The 17,279-nt window shown below is 38.8% G+C and overlaps 1 protein-coding gene across 3 annotated transcripts in view; it reads left to right on the forward strand.

The window, feature by feature from the left end:
• Positions 1–17,279, forward strand: part of UVRAG (UV radiation resistance associated) — a 305,917-nt gene that overhangs the window by 68,231 nt on the left and 220,407 nt on the right. For all 3 annotated transcript variants that reach the window (XM_046685391.1, XM_046685392.1, XM_046685393.1), the window contains one exon: positions 8,288–8,373. In XM_046685391.1, coding sequence (XP_046541347.1) covers positions 8,288–8,373 — 86 coding nt within the window. The remainder of the gene's footprint in view (positions 1–8,287; positions 8,374–17,279) is intronic.

Raw genomic sequence — 17,279 nt, forward strand, 5'->3', positions numbered from 1 at the left:
CCGAGCCTGCTGCATGTGCCCACTCCCTGACCTGATCTCCTTTCCGCCCTCAGCCCACATTCCGTCAGTGGTGCAGTCCTTTTGGTTCTTTCTCAGCTTTAACTTCTTTTCTCTTTTTCCGGCTTGTTTGCTTCGTACTTGGAGCTCTCATTACCTACAGCGTGTGTGGACTTTCAGACTAGCCCTCCAGCTGCTGTTTGCACATTCTGCTCCTCCATCCACTGTGTCCGTCGTTACCGGAGTAACCTTCCTTGCATGCGGCTCTGACCACCTTGCATGCGGCTCTGACCATTGTCTTACGCTGTCGGAAGCCTTTCACGAGTCCTATTGCCTGTGGGTTATCTTCACTTTTTAGCATGGCGTTCAAGGCTTCCTGTGCTTTGGCCCTCCCAACCTGTTCAGCCGTATCTCCCACTGTTTCCCTCTCCCGGGTTCCAAGTGATTTCCACATCGTTGAAGCTGAACTAATTGGACCTCTATTTAATTTTCTCTGAATGCCCTGTTTCCCCACTGTCATGTTTTGGCTAATGGTGTTCAGTCTGTGTGGGACTTCCCGTCACTGCCATTCAGCTTTTTACTGTTCCTTAATCTATCCCAAATATTGCCACCCTGCAGCCTTTGATGTTAGTCCTAATAGATGGAATCTTTACCACGTTAGAACCTTTTTTCCTAAGCTTTCTTATGGCACCTTAGCATTTTTACTTCACTTGGAGCCTTAACTGGGTCGTATACTTTAGTCTACTGGCTTGTATACTTTTATAAGGGTGATAGCAATTGCCTGACACCCTGTATTTATTAAGCATTCAGAAAACACTGAAATGGATAAATATATGTATAATGCTGTTTGTTTCATAATCAGTTATCCTGTCAACTGGATTATTTCAGTATAACTCTTATAGTTTTAATAAAGTTAAGCACAGTCTTGTGACTATTGCAGAGGCTAAAAAGTCTCAAAAGGTACAGTAACGTGTTTTAAAAGGTGACTCGTCCAGTGATCTAGCACAGGGGTAAGCAAACTACGGTCCAGCACATGTTTTCATTCAGCCTGCAAGCTAAGAATGGTTTTTACATTTGTAAAGAATTTGAAGGAGAAAAAAAGAAGAATATACAGTGGAGATGACATGCGGCTTTCAAAGCTAAAACGTTTGCTGTCTGGCCATTGACTGAGAAAGTTTGTTGACCGCTGGTCTAGAAACACACCTGGTCATCTGCCTGGAATTACTGCTGCTCATTGGCTGTGTGAAATTATCTGTTTCCTTGAACAGTTAAATAGACACCCAGACCAGTGCCTGTTTCCTTCCTTGAAAAAGAATTATTAGGCTTGGCTTCAGAAGAATTTTGAGTGACATGTTAATCTCCTCTGGGCTCTTTGGCACTTGGCAGTATCTCACCCAGATAACCAGATACAAATGAGCCATTTCTTTGCATTGTAATCCTTCATCAGAGCTCTGTCGGGATCGCACATCTGGTGAAGTTAGGTGTCATTCAGAACAAGGCTCTTCGCATATTTCAAGAATGTTAATTGCTAAGTGGTGGCCGAAGCAGAAGGGTTTAATAATGTCCTTAAGTTGCCTTAAATGTACATGGACCCAGAATTTTAGAACAGGAAAAGGTCTTAGAGATCAAGTATAGAACGGTCATTAAGAACATGAGCCATGGAGCCAGACTGCATGGCTCTTCTACTTAATCCTCCCTGTGTCTCAGCTTTCTCACCTTTAAAGTGGGGGTAAGAATAGTACCTGTTTCACAGGATTGTGTGAGTATTAAATATGTTAACCCTTAACATGCATGACATTTTTATCACCCCAAAAGAAAATCTCCTACCCATTAAGATTCACTCTCCATCGTGCCCTCCCCAGCCCCCTGGCAAACACCACTCTGCTTCCGTCTCTGTGGATTTACCTCTTCTGAGTATTTCACATAAATGCAGTCATAGAATATGTAACCTTTTGTGTCTGGCTGATTTCACTTAGCATAATGTTTTTGAGGTACATCCATGTGTAGCATGTGTCTGTGTTTCTTCCTTTTTATTGCTGAGTGATATCCCATTGTATGGATACACTGCGTTTATCCATTCATCTGTTGATGGATATTTGAGTGGTTTCTGCCTTTTGGCTATTTAAATAGTGGTGCTGTGAACGCTGTGTACAAGTATTTGTTTGAGTGCCTGTTTTCAGTTCTTTTGGATGTATACCTAAGGGTGGAATTGCTGGGTCATATGATAATTCTATGTTTAACTTTTTGAGGAATTGCCAAACTTTTTTCCACAATGGCTGACCATTTTACATTCCCAACAGCAATAAACAAAGATTATGATTTATCTACATCCTTGCCAACACTTATTTTCTGTTTTTTAAAAAAATTTTGTTTTCTTTCCTTATTTATTACTTATCCTAGTGGGTATGAAATAGTATCTCATTGTGGTTTTGATTTGCATTTCCCTGATGACTCATGATGTGGAGCATCTTTTCATGTGCTTGTTGGCTATTTGTATCTTTTTTGGAGAAATGTTTAAGTCCTTTGCCCATTTTTAAATCAAATTGTTTGTCTTTTTGTTGTTGAGTTATCAGAGCTCTTTATATATTCTGAATATTAGATCTTTATCAGATATATGATTTGCAAATATTTTCTCTTCTTTTGTGGGCTATTTTTTTCTACTCTCTTTATAGTATTCTTTGATGCACGAAAGTTTTGATGAAGTCCATTTTATTATTTCTTTTCTTGCTCATGCTTTTGGTGTCATATCTAAGAATCCATTGGCAAATCCAAGTTTATGTAGATGTACCCCTGTGTTTTCTTCTAGTGGTTTTATGGTTTTAGTTCTTACAAATAGGTCTTTGATCCATTTTGAGGTAATTTTTGTGTATAGTGTTAAGCATGGGGATCCAACTTCATTATTTTGCATGTGGCTGTCTAGTTGTTTCAACATCATTTGTTGAAAAGATTATTATTTTCCCCATTGAATAGTCTTGGCACCTTTGTCTAAAATCAGTTGACCATGAGTATATGAGTTGATGGATTCTCAGTTCTGTTCCATTGATCTGTATGTCTATCCTTATGTCAGTGCCACACTGTTGTGATAACTGTTGCTTTGTAGTAAGTTTTGATTTGGGGAAGCGTGAGTCCTCCAACTGGGTATATGTTGATTGATTTCATTTATTGACCCATCCTTACATACCTTGGATAAGTCCCACTTGTTCCTGGTGTATAATCCTTTTTGAAAAAATTATTTTTAATTGTGGCAAAATATACCTAATGTAAAATTTACCATCTTAGCCATTTTTAGTGTATAGTTTAGTGGCATTAAGTACATTCACATTGTTGTGCAACCATCACCACTCTCTATCGCCGGAACTCTTTTCATTTTGTAAAAATGAAACTTTCTACTCATTAAGCAATAACTCCCCATCTCCCTCTGCCTCAGCCCCTGACACTCACCCTTTTACCTTCTGTTTCTATGAATTTGACTGTTCTAATGACTACCTTGTACAGTCATGCCCCAGTTAACAACGGGGATATGTTCTGAGAAATGTGTCATTAGGTGATTTCGTCATTGTGTGAACATCATAGAATGCACTTACACAAACCTGGATGGTATAGCCTACTACACACCTAGGCTGTGTGGTACTAATCTTATGGGACCACTGTTGTGTATGTCTGTCATCGAACAAAATGTCATTATGTGGCGCATGACTGTAGAAGTGGAGGCATATAGTATTTTCTCCTTTTGTCACTGGCTTATTTTACTTAACATAATGTACTCAAGGGTTGTCTATATTATAGTATGTCAGAATTTCCCCGCCTCTTTTTTTTTTTTTGGTGAGGATGGTTGGCCCTGAGCTAACATCTGTTGCTACTGTTCCTCTTTTAGCTTGAGGAAGATGGTCCCTGATCTAAGTAACATCTGTGCCAGTCTTCCTCTACTTTATATATGGGATGCCGCCACAGCATGGCTTGATGAGTGGTGTTTAGGTCTGTGCCCAGGATCTGAACCCATGTACCCTGGGCTGCCAAAGTGGAGTGCGCGAACTTAACCACTACGCTGCTGGGCCAGCCCCAGAATTTCTTTCCTTTTTAAGGTTAAATAATATTCCGTTGTATGAATATACCACATTTGGTCTGTCCATTTGTCTTTTGATGGACACTTGGGTTGCTTCTACCCCTTGACTGTTGTGAGTGATGCTGCTGTGAACATGGATATACAAATACCTCTTTGAGGTTTTTTGTTTGTTTGCTTGTTTTTGCTGAGGAAGGTTCGCCCTGAGCTGACATCTGTTGCCGGTCTTCCCCTATTTTGTATGTGAGCTGCCATCACAGCATGGCCACTGCTAGTCGAGTGGTGTTAGGTCCATGCCTGGGAACCGAACTCGGGCTGCCGAAGTGGGGCGTGCCAAACTTAACCACTAGGCCACTGGGGCTGGCCCCTCTCTGAGTTTTTGCTTCAGTTCTTTTAGGTGTATACCCGGAAGTAGAATTGCTGACCAAATTATGTGTCTTTTAATTTACTCCTGGATTAGCTTTGCTAGTATTTTCTTGGAGATTTCTGCATCTATATTCCAAAGGGATATTGGTCTATAATTTTCTTGTGATGTTATTATCTGACTTTGGTATGAAGGTAACACTGGCCTCATAGAATGAGTTAAGAAGTATTTCCTCCTCTTCCATTTTTTGGAAGACTTTGAGAAGGATTGGTGTGACTTTTTTCTTTAAATGATTAGTAGAATTCACCAGTCAAATCATGTATTTCTGGGCTTTTCTTTGCTGGGATTTTTATGATTACTGATTCAACCTGCTGTGTTATGACTTTGTTAAATTAACGTTTGTTAAGTGGAGCACAGGGTGCCAAATGATGAGCTCTGGTTCAACAACGAACCACAAGAGAAATACAGCTAGAGAACTTTTATTACTCGTAGGTCCTGGAGGAATTACAGGGTATGCCTTGAGGGACCACATAGGATGGTCAAGGTAGAGTGCAGACAGAGAGGCAGGACGTGGGGCACATGCCTTATTAGGGTCTGTTGATGGAGTGCTTTGGGGTTTCTGGGTGATGGCTGGGTTGATCCGTCAGACCAAAAGAGCAGGGTTTCAGTAAGCTGCATGGGGATTTTTATCTAGGAGCGTGTGAGGCACATAGGTGCTGGGAAGCAGGGGAGACTGTTGATCACGAGTCATATCAGGAACTTGTATTTGCTTGTGACTCTGCAGTGGGCTATCTAGGGCATTCCCTGAGGGGTCTAGTGTCAGTTTAATGTCCCTGCAGGCCACTTGGCCAAACAAAATGGATCCAAGGCAGCAAATCCATAGGGAAGCGTAGCTAAACTCTCAACAACTTGTAGATCTGTTAAGATTTTCTGTTTCTTCTTGAGTTGTTTTTGGGAGTTTGTGTGTTTCTAGGAATTTCCGTTTTATCTAGGTTGTCTGATTTGTTGACATACAGGTGTTTATAGTATTCTTCTATAATGCTTTTCATTTCTATAAGGTGGGTGATAATGTTCTCACTTTCATTCCCGAGTTTAGTGAGTTGAGTCTTCTCTTTTTCTCCTGGTCGGTCTAGTTTAAGGTTTGTCAATTTTGTTGCTTTTTTAAAAAGAACTAACTTTTGGTTTTGTTGATTTTCTCTCTTGTTTTTGTATTCCCTGTTTCGTGGATCTCTGCTCTAATCTTTATCATTTCTTTTCTCCTTCCTTTGGGTTCAGTTTGTTCTTTTTATTCTAGTTCCTTAAGGTGGAAGATTAGGTAATTGATTTAAGCTCTTCTTTTTGTTTCTTAAATGTAGATGTTTACAGCTGTAAATTTCCCTTTGAGCACTTTTTCACTGCATCTCATATATTTTAATATGTTGTGTTTTTGTTTTTATTCATCTTAAAATATTTAGTAATTTATCGTGTGATTTGTTTTTTGACCCACTGGTTGGTTGAGTGTATTGTTTACTTTGTGGTTTGTGAAGTTTTCAAATTTCCTTCTGTTATTGATTTCTAGTTTCATTCCAGTGTAGTCAGAGAAGATACTTTGTATGATTTCAGTTTTTAAAAATTTATTGAGACTTGTTTTGTGGCTGAACATGTGGTCTATCTTGAAGAATGTTCCATGCAAACTTGCATTACAGAATGTGTATATGGCTGTTGTTGGGTGGGGCATTCTGTATGCATCTGTTAGGTCTTGTTGACTTACAGTGTTGTTCTTGTCTTCTCTTTCCTTCTTTATCTTTTGTATGGTTGTGCTATCTATTATTGAAAGTGCGATGTTGATGTCTCCAGCTATTTCTCACTTTAGTTTTGTCAGTTTTTGCTTCATATGTTTTGTTATGATTTAGCTGCATATATATTTATAATCATTTATATCTTCTTGACTCTTTTTTCATTATATAATGTTCTTCTTTGTCTCTTGTAACATTTTTTGTCTTAAGGGCTGTCTGATATTAGTATAACCACTCCAGCTCTCTTTTGGTTGCTGGTTACATGGAATAGCTTTCCAAATCTTTTCGTTTTCAACCTATTTATGTTTTTGGTTCTAAAGTGCATCTCTTGTAGACAGCAAATAGTTGATAATTTAAAAAAAAATCCTTTCTGCCAATCTCTGCCTTTTAATTGGAGCGCTTAATCCATTTACACTTAATGTAATTATAGGTATGGAGAGGCTTCTGCCATTTTTCTATTTTTATCTTTTTTGTTCTTCATTTCCTCCATTACTACCTTCTTTTGTGTTAGATATTTTCTCATGTAATATTTTGATTCTCTTCTCATTTCTTTTACTGGGTATCTTCTGGTTATTTTCTTAGTGGTTGCTTTGGGAGTTACAATTAACATCTTAATTTTTAACAATCTAGTTCAAATTAATACCAATTTAGTTTTAATGTTATACTTTTCTTCTGTCTAGCTCCTTTCCCCCACTGTTGTTGTTATTGTCACAAGTTATATCTTTATAATTGTATACTCATCAAGATAGGTTATGATTGTTTCCTGTATTTGTCTAGTTGAGTAATTTTTAACTGCTAAACCAATCTTGCATTCTTAGAATAAATTTGGTCAATAATGATGTGTCATTGTTTTTTCCTTATAATGTGTTGCTGGTTCAATTTGCTAATATTTTGCTGAGGATTTTTGTGTCTTTGTTCATGAGGGATATTGGTCTATAATTGTGTGTGTGTGTGTTAAGTCTGACAAATTTTAGTTTCAGTAATGCTGGTATTATGAGTTGGAAATTGTTCCCTTTTCTATTTTATAAAGGAGTCTGTGTTAAATTGATGTTATTTCTTAAATGTTTGATAGAATTCATCAGTGAAACAATCTGTACCTAGACCTTTTTTGTGGGAAGATTTTTAATTACTTATTCATTAAAAAAAAAAAGACATAGGGTTATTCAAATACTGTTGTTTCATTGTTTGTCAATTTTGGCATGTTGTGTTTTTTTAAGGAATTTGTCTAATTCATCTAAGTTGTCCAATTTGTTAGCATAAAGTTGTTCATAATATTCTTCTCATGACCTTTTAATGTCTGTTGCAATGTAACTTTAAAAAAATGCTAATACTAGTATTATAGCAAATATTTCTGTAGTGCTTATTACATACCTTTCACTGTACAAGTATTAACTCTTTTAATTCCCACAGCAATTTGTGAGATAGGTAATATTGTCATCTCCAAATTATAGATGAAGAAACCAAGTTTATACTAAGAGAGCTTAGGTGCCTCTCTCAAGATCACAGAGCTGGTATAGCAAGGGCTTAAACTGTGATCCAGGTGATCTGGGTCCCAAGTCCTTTTTTCTTAACTACTGTTTACTTTGCCTTTCCTGAATGACAGATACCTGTTCTGTTCTTACGGAATTATGCTGTGTCCTCTCCAGAAGCCATCCTTGCTCCCACCACCTTTGTACCACGGAGCGGATATATTTGTTTCTGGTATTCCTAATTAGAACTTGGAATGCCTTTTTCTCCATAAAAATGTTACATATCTTGGCTATGCATACTTGAAATGTTATTATTAATACTTTTCTTCAGTCACATAATATGTTAAAAAGACTTCTGGGGCTTCCCTGGGAAGTTCACCACAATTTATAATGTGAAGCATCGTTTCTGTGGGAAAATATTAGAGGAAATTTATTTTAAATTCACTTGCCTGAAAGGTTAAGCTTCAGTTATATGGAAACTGTGCTTAACTTTTTGGAATCTCTTAACGATTTGAATTTACTGAAGTGTTGTAAGTTATAATTGTAAAAAGACAAACGTTACGATTGATTTGTGCACATATTTTATTTCCCTTTGATTAATTTGTTGATTAATGTCTTTCAGGGTTATTCAAATGCTCAGAAGAATATTCTTCTTCAGGTGGATCAGAGTTGTGTTCGCAATTCTTATGATGTCTTCTCTTTACTGCGGTAAGAAACTTCTTATAGTCCTCCTGTGTTTTCTAAAGAATCTTCCTCATTTTGAGTTTGTGACATTTCAGTGTGAGGAAATGTATGGGAGCTTTAGAAGCTGTTATTCAGGCTTAGCATTTTTTAGTGAGAGCTTCATAAATTTTGTAGCTGCTGTGATTTAAGTTTATCTCTTTCACAAAGCCTTTGGAAAGCCATTTCCTTTCTCTGGACAGTGAGGGAGAGTGACTGGAAGCCCGTGATCTTAAAACAGGGACATGAGCTGTTTCCGGTCTTCTGCGCTATAAAGAGCAGCAACCAAAGGTACAAAATTAGGTTTATCAAAATCTTAACAACTACAGCATTACTGGAAAAGCCCTGCAACAGCCCTGGACATGGCTTAAGAGTTTTGACCTGCAGTTCATCTTAAAAGGATTGTGTTTGGCAAGGCAAAGGAGCTTTGCATGAATCTCATGCTCAGAGGCTTAACTGCCTCAGCTCTATATTTTCATAATGTCTAGGGTAATTTTGAAAGATTTTTAAATTTGGTTTTAATTTTCAGTGTGGTAGATCATCAAGGACATTTTCCCAGGAGGCAGGCTACCAAAATAAATGCAATTTAAAATAAAGTTAATAGTGACACTCAACCTATGTTCACCCTACTCAGACAGATGGTTCATTGAAATTTGGTTTTGGCAGTATTTCCCTAATGTTTACATAACACATCATAAATTTCAGACCGTTAGACATCCTCTATATATCTACTAGAGGAAGAATCCAGAAGGATGGATTGGGCTCTTGTCCGATTGGATGATTGTTTCTTTTATAAACATTATGAAATGGACCTTTCCTTTGCAAATCTTGAATCTTATTATACATGATGATAGAGAGTTTGGTCACATGGACTCTGTAAATTGCTCTTAAGGGACAATGATTCCAACTAAAGTAACCACACACATTTGATGACGTTTGATTCTTATCTGAGTGAAGTGCTTTCACTTTGACTTCTTAGGATACGTAACAAAATGGACAGGATTTAGTCATTGGATGGTGGAGATAGAAGGCAGGAGGTGTCAAAATAGATAACTCATATTTTTGAGCCTGTTCAGTTTGGGACTACTTTGAATTTTAAGTATTGAAAAGAGGAATGTACGGAAATAGTTTGAAATGTGAGTAAGGCACTAAAATTTCTTGATCTGTAAAATGAGTATAGATACTATTATTTTAAAGATAGTTTCCAATTATGAGGTTGTGTGGTCTTATTAGAGAAACTAATAGAATTAAAAGAAAAAGGAATGCAAAGTCAGTGAGAGGAGGAGCATTTGGGAAGGGTAAGCATCACGGAAGGCAAGAGGATAGAGATTCAAAGAGAAGAAAGCCAGTAGGGAGGCAAGTTGGTCTAATAGAGAAGGCTTTGACTAACCTCACCTCGACTTTAATTATCCCTGGTTTATCCCAATCCATCTAACCTGTGATTCTTCCAAAAGGTGGAAGCAGTGAGTTACAAATTTGTATAATTTACAAGCATTTTCACATTTGTTATCTTAATCTCTTAGAAGCTTTTTGTGTTCAAGTCAGGGATCAGCCTTTGTTTTCAGTGTAGAAGCTGAGGCCAGGAGGGTTGGATGGTTTATTTATCTGGGGGGCACAGCAAGTAAGAGCCAGTCTGGAGGTTGGTATGGAGGTTTTCTGACAAACAGATTTTGCAGATCCTTTTCACAGTCTCTCTTACTTTCCTAGACTGGTGGTTATAAGGTGTACATAGCATAATGATGGAGAAAATTTTCTGAAAATCATGGAGCCCTCCATAAATACAAAATCATCAGGTTAATTTGGCAGTGCTCGATTATTTAACATTGATCTTGCAATGATGTGGCCCTTGGGGGTTTCGTTCTAGAGTGCCTTCCATATTCCTCAGATGAGTCCACCGTTTGGATTACCTTATTCACGGTGGCCTCGTCACCACTGTGTAAATCATTTATAGCTGGGAACAGATATACTTTTTCTGAACCAGATCAAGTGTCTGTTTATCAACCAAATTACTCAAACCCAGAGAGTTATTCTGAAACTGGAAACTTTAAATTGTACTTGTCAAAGCTAATGAGTAAAATGGAGCTTTTTCTGATAATTCTCTCAGACATTAGTAAAGAGTAACCATCATCTATCTGTTAAATCAAAAGCTCTTCTTTTCCCATGGTTTTGCCAGGATATATATAAATTGCTTGCTGGGAAATTTAATTCTGTGCTGATCAATTTTGTTCGTAGTTTTCCTCTTTAACTCAGGCAACATTGTTCCTAGATGGAGTCATTTTCTGATGCTTTCTTGGTTTATAAAATTGTTACTTCTTGATCTGTTAATTTTATGTGAAGACACTCAGAGTGTCTGAATTCTTTACTATCACCTGACTCCACGAAAGTCTCAGTGCTATTTGGAGACAGGATTAGAACTCAGGTCTCCTGATTCTGTTTTTTGAGAGTATATTCTAGTTAATAACTTTCACCGTGTTGTTGTGCCGCTAGTGTGCATATATTTCTTCCACTTTTTATGTGTGAATGTCATGGAAAAATAGGAAATCCTGACTAAGGCAAGGCTTTTGGAGTAGCTAAGACAAGGCATTAAATCTCCTTCAGGTGGATGTGTTGTAGGAAAACAGTGACCCGAGGTTTTACTCAGATTCTTTCACCCATAGTTAAGAATTTAGGTTATTTTCAACGTCTGCAAAGTAATAGCAGCTCTTTCCGAATTTATATTCAGGGTGTGTACGGTGATTGAGTTTTTCCTTCTTGACCTTTGGAAATCCCTGGATTCTGGGTTGGTTTTCATTGAAGCAGACATTTAATTAGGAGCCCGCTTACTCATTGTTACATTTAATTTAGGATGTTCACCACAAGGTGTCAATGTTGCATTGGCATTTGAAATTTCATTTATTTTTAAAGTTTTGAAGTAAGAAAAGTAGGGTTATACATTAAAACTGAGCATTTATTTTTAGAAGTTGCCTTTTTTCTCTCAGTTATTCCTTCTAGGTTAAGGAGTGTCTGCATTTATTAGATTTCTTTCTCCATTGGGTTCTCTTGCTTTTTTTTGTCCTCCTGGTGATAGGCAGTTCTTGAAAGATGATAAAGAGAGGAGGAGTGACGCGGTCAGCTGTGCAGTCCAGAGTTCTGACCGTGGCAACAGTGTGGGGTTGGCCTGAGGGATGAGGCTGGAGCGAGGACACGTCTGTAATCCTCCCTCTTCTCTGAGATGGGAAGATTATTTTTGGTGTTTAAAAACTCATTTTTTTTCCCTTACATGCTTCCTCAAAAGCGTAGCTCCATTGTAGCGAGAGATGTGAGGATAATTCTGGTTTTCTTCTAGCGTAGTTTTTATTGTTTTTTTTTTCCTTCCCCTTTTGACGTGTCCTACTTTTGCCAGTTTAATAAGTGGAAGTGTGGTGGAGAAGCCGTAAGCCCTCCGTTTGGGTTCCAGTCCTGAAACTGCTGCATGCCTGTAACTGGATGCAAGACTTTGGGCCGGTTACTAACTTTGGTGTGCCTCAAACTACTCTTGTAAAATGGGGACACTGTTTGGCTCATGGGAAGATTACAAGAATTAAATAAAATAAAATACTTGAAACATCCTAGGACAGTTACTGGCATATCGTAAACATTCAATAAATAATAGTTTTCCTTTTCCCTTTACTTGCCCCATCTTGGAGTTAGCTTTCTCCTCTATGATAGTGTTCCTTTTTTGTGTCACCACTAGCTTTTCCAATTTTCAGCATTAATTTCCCTTTCTCTTCTTGCCAGTCTAATGTCTACCACCTCTGCTTTTAGAATCTTTTATTAGTCCTAAACAATCATGATAAAAATTGTTTAACGTGTGCGTGACTTTTCTCCCTAATGATGTCGAAAACTTGGAGGAGGGGATTATTTCAATGGCTATATTTTCTCCTCTCTTTCTATCTTATTAACAATTCTTGGTTATGTTGGAGTTCCTGTGGATCCTGTTCTGATCCTAGAGCCCTGGGTCCTGTGGGTCCTAGGACTCTTCTGCATTACTCTTTCTGAGTACTCTCTTCTATTACCACAGCTTTTTTTTTTTTTTTTTTGAGGAAGATTAGCCCTGAGCTAACTACTGCCAATCCTTCTCTTTTGGCTGGGGAAGACTGGCCCTAAGCTAATATCCATGCCCATCTTCCTCTACTTTATACGTGGGACGCCTACCACAGCATGGCTTTTGCCAAGCGGTGCCATGTCTGCACCCAGGATCTGAACCGACGAACCCCAGGCCACCGAGAAGCGGAACGTCCGAACTTATCCACTGCGCCATCGGGCCGGCCCCTATTACCACAGCTTTAATGAACATATCCACATGTTAATAACTCTCAAATCTATATCTCTAGTTTCTACCTCTCTTTTGAATTTCTGATCTGTATTTCCCAATGATCATTAGACATTTATACTTTCATGTTCTGGAGGAACCTCAACCCTAACATGTCCAGAGCTACACTCATCGGCTTAATCCTCCTCTTCCTTTCCTTTTCCCTGGTTTGTCTGATAATATTATCGTCATCTCAGGCATCCAAGCGAACATACCCCTCTTTTTTCCTGGACTATTTCCTGACTCCTAACTAGTCTCCCTACTTTCAGTTTTTCCTTCAAGCAATTAATAGCTGTTACTTATTGAGCACTTACTTTGTGCCAGGAACTATTCTAAGTGCTTTACGTTAATCAGCTCTATTAATTCCGACAACAACCCTCTATGGTAAGAACCATACCTGCTCCTGTTTACAGATGAAGAAACTGAGGCACGAACGGTCAAGTTACCTGCCCAAGGTCACACGACTAGTCCATGTTATCCTGTCTTCAACCCAGAGTCTAGCTCCCCAGCCCATATTCTTCTTGTTTTTAAAGATTGGCACCTGAGCTAACAACTGTTGCCAATCTTTTTTTTCTGCTTCATCTCCCCCAAATTCCCCCAGTACATAGTTGTATATTTTAGTTGTGAGTGCCTCCAGTTGTGGCATGTGGGACGCTGCCCCAGCACAGCCCGACGAGCGGTGCCACGTCTGCGCCCAGGATCCGAACCAGCAAAACCTTGGGCCGCTGAAGTGGAGCGCGTGAACTTAACCACTGGGCCACGGGGCTGGCCCCCCCAGCCCATATTCTTAACCAGTGTATTTTACTGTTTTATAGTCTTTTACGTTGCTTTAGTACAGTTCGTCTTTCACATTGCTGCCAGAGTGACCTTTTGTCTTGTTGCTTATTAGGCTTAGAAATCTTTGAGCCATCACATATGGAATCAAGTCCACACTTCTTTTTTTTAAAGATTTTATTTTTCCTTTGTTTCCCCAAAGCCCCCCAGTACATAGTTGTGCACTTTTAGTTGTGGGTCCCTCCAGCTGTGGCACGCGGGACGCCACCCCAGCATGGCCTGATGAGCAGTGCTATGTCCGCGCCCAGGATTCGAACTGGCCAAACCCTGGGCCACCGAAGCGGAGCGCGTGAACTTAGCCACTTGGCCACAGGGCCAGCCCCAAGTCCACACTTGTTAATATGGTATTCAAAGGACGTTGTTATAAACACTGCAGGGACTTGTGCTTTTGTTTCAGTTCCTACTACCACTGCCTGTGCGGTTAATAGTAGGGTTTACTGAGCTCTTCCTGTGTTACAATTAGTTCTTCATTGTCCAATTCTCTCTCCTCTCAGCACCTCCAGACGGAGAGCTCTGTTAGGCAAGAATTCTTGTGTTATTGATCTTTGTATTAGCCCTATCACAGTGCGTATCATATATACTAATCAGATAAAAATGCTGCTTTATTGATCAAATTGAACTGTTTGTCGGGTTACAAAGCACTAGAGTTCTATTGTTCCTCTTACTGGTTTGCATCTGGCAAAACGAGAGTTGTAAAAAGTTTCTAGGCTATTATCTAGAAAGTGTTGAAAATGCAATTGGATCTCTAAATCTTCAGCTGCCTCTTTTCTTTCTGTCGATACCCTCCACGTAACATCTGGTGAGATTTCAGGATTTTGTGCCCTTTATTCTCACTCCTTATGTAGATTTTTCTGGAATATCTTTATCTGGCTGCCTGAAGGCAAATTGCTCCCCCCGCCAACTTTCATAGAAAATGCTTTATCCTATAAAATTTAAAAGGGAAATGCTTACATTGAATCAATTATTCTTAGGATAATGTTTAGAGAACAGAGGGGATAAGATATAGAAGTGCATACCTGTCTGTGGAGTTTGGGACGTGATAACCAGCTCTTGGGTTTTGGGGAGAGCTCTCCCTCTCCCCACCTGATGATCTCTCCCTAGGGAGTAACTGCAGGTAAACGGTGTATGGCTGAGAAGCCAGCTCTAGCAAAAGATGTCGTAATATTTACGTACTAAAACATATTCCTTTGTGTTCATTGTAGAGACTACCGTCTGACCTGGTATCTGTGTGCGCATTTTTAATAACCAGAAGGGGAATTGGGACGATTAGGTTGAGGCGGACAGACACACTGACAGCAGGGAGGAGTGAAAGCTGGTCGTTTGCTGTTTGCTCTTTGATTCTGGAATACAGCTGAGTGAGAAGTCATATTAGCTACCCTCCTGCCTTTATAGTCGCTATGTTTGGATTCATAAACAGCTCACTGTCACTGCTCCACATAAAAGAAGGACAGGGGAGAAATAGTCCCACTGTAAAGAAGGACAAACTAAGTGAAAAAGCATAGCCAGCTTACCTCTTGTATGTCTGAGCAGCAGTCCTTTACCCGAGCTCAGCTCCGTGTTGCCGTTCATAACTGAAGTGAGTGATGGGAATTGTCGAGTGCACTAGGTTAGTTTTCACTAATGCTATTTGCATTTAACAGATGAGGAAACTGAGGCTTAGGAAGGTGAAGAGACTTGCCAGGCACCACAGGACGAATGAGTGTTAAAGCAGGTTTGAATAAAGGTCTGCCAGGTTCCTGTGTGGGAGCTTTTTTCCTTTATGCCATTTTGATGCCAAATCATCAGTAAAATATAATGTGATTATTAGAGCCTATGTGGGAAAGCAGGGGGATGTGATAAGTTTTAGAAAGGTTTTCAGTCAAAATTTAAAATGAGAAAATTTTGGTATTTAATGTAAGTTTTGATTTAACAAAATTGGTATTGGTGTGTAATAGCACATTTTATTCTTATTCATCTTTCTCTCTATACACACACGTGTCTACATACATGTAAAGACACATATATAAACATATGTTTACAAAAATAGAATTTTATCAAAATACTGGAGTAATTTTCGGTGCAGGTGTTGTCGTCTTCTTTTGACTTTGAGGCTTGTCTTCTTCCTTGAACCCTTCTCTCCCACAACTCTGCCAGAAAACCACCAGCTCTAGACTGTTTGTGTCCCCTCCAGATCCATACGTTGAAACCTAATCCCCAGTGTGATGGTGTTTGGAGGTGAGCAGGCCCTGAGGGCAGCGCCCTCAAGAATGGGATTAGTGCCCTTATAAAGGAAGCCCAGGCAGATCCCTGCCCCTCCCACCACGTCAGGGTATAGTGAAAAGACAGCTGTCTGTGAACCAGGGTACGGGCTCTCACCGACCCCGACCGTGCTGGGGCCTTCACTTACTTCCAGGACTGTGAGAAACAAATTTCTGTTGTTTGTGAGACACCCAGTCTATGGTATTTTGTTATAGCAGCCTGAAGTAAAATGCTTCCCAAACACAGAACACACGTCCACGTGACCCCTAGGCACTCATTCATCCATGTTCAATATCTGATGTGTATCTGTCTGTTTTTCCCATGGTCTCTAAGTATATGTCATGGATATCACTATATACATATGTTCATATATATGTGTGTGTATATTAAGAGTTTTAATTGCTGTTTTACAAAATTGGAGTGAATATTATATACCTAACTCTACATCTTGCTTTTCTTGTGCAATATTTAATGTACAGATCTTTTCAATTCACTCTTTTAATGGTTTCCTAATAGTTCGTGGTGAGCGTGTACCATATTTTTCAACCATTACCCTATTTACTCTGACTTTGGTGTTTTTGTTTGTTTTGCCAGTAGGCGCAATACTGCAGTAAATATTTATATACATACATATCCTTATATTTATCATGTGTTTATTTCTGTGGATTAAATTTTTAGGAGTAAGATTTATGAGTCAAAGGGTATGTATAATTTTAGTTTTAAGAGATATCAATTGTTTTCCCAAAGCGCACAAATAAGATGTGGTGTTACTTCTCACCCTGCGTCCCTGCTGGCAGTGTGCATCAGCGTTGTTTTGTGATTGTTTTATTAATCTGATGACTGTGACGCCTCAGTTTCTTTGCTTTTCATTAGCCTCACTGCGAGTGCTCAGTTTGAGCTGCAAGTCAAAGTGAACATCTTTTTCTGAGTTTCTTGGCCATTTAGTGTATTCTTCTGTGAATTTGCCTATTCGTCTGCTTTATCTATTTTTTTATTGAGTTTCTTGGATTTTTTTCATAAATTTTTAATAATCCTTGGTATTTTTTCCAAATCTATCAATTACGTCTTGACTTAGTGTACCTTATACAAAAAGTTTATATTTGTTATATTGTATAACTCTTTTTTCTTTTGTGTATTCTGGGCACTCTGTCTTGGTTGAAGAGATCTCTCTTATACCTTGGTTGTACATATATTTTCTAAGTTTCCTTTTGAGGTTTATATTATTTTACTTTTTAAATTAAATCTTTAATACATTTGGAATTATTCTTAAATACATTGTGTAGATATTCCATATATGGTGAGGTAGAGATTAATTTTTTTCACAGATGAATATCCAGTTGTGCTAGTAACTTCCTCTTCCTGTTGAATTTAAATACTACCTTGTCATATGTCATATGTTAAAAGCTCATATTGGGGCCCGGTGGCGCAGCGGTTAAGTGTGCATGGTCTGCTTCGGCAGCCCGGGGTTCACCAGTTCGGATCCTGGGTGGGG

Source organism: Equus quagga, chromosome 14 (genome assembly GCF_021613505.1).
Source record: "Equus quagga isolate Etosha38 chromosome 14, UCLA_HA_Equagga_1.0, whole genome shotgun sequence".
Classification (NCBI taxonomy): Eukaryota; Metazoa; Chordata; class Mammalia; order Perissodactyla; family Equidae; genus Equus; species Equus quagga.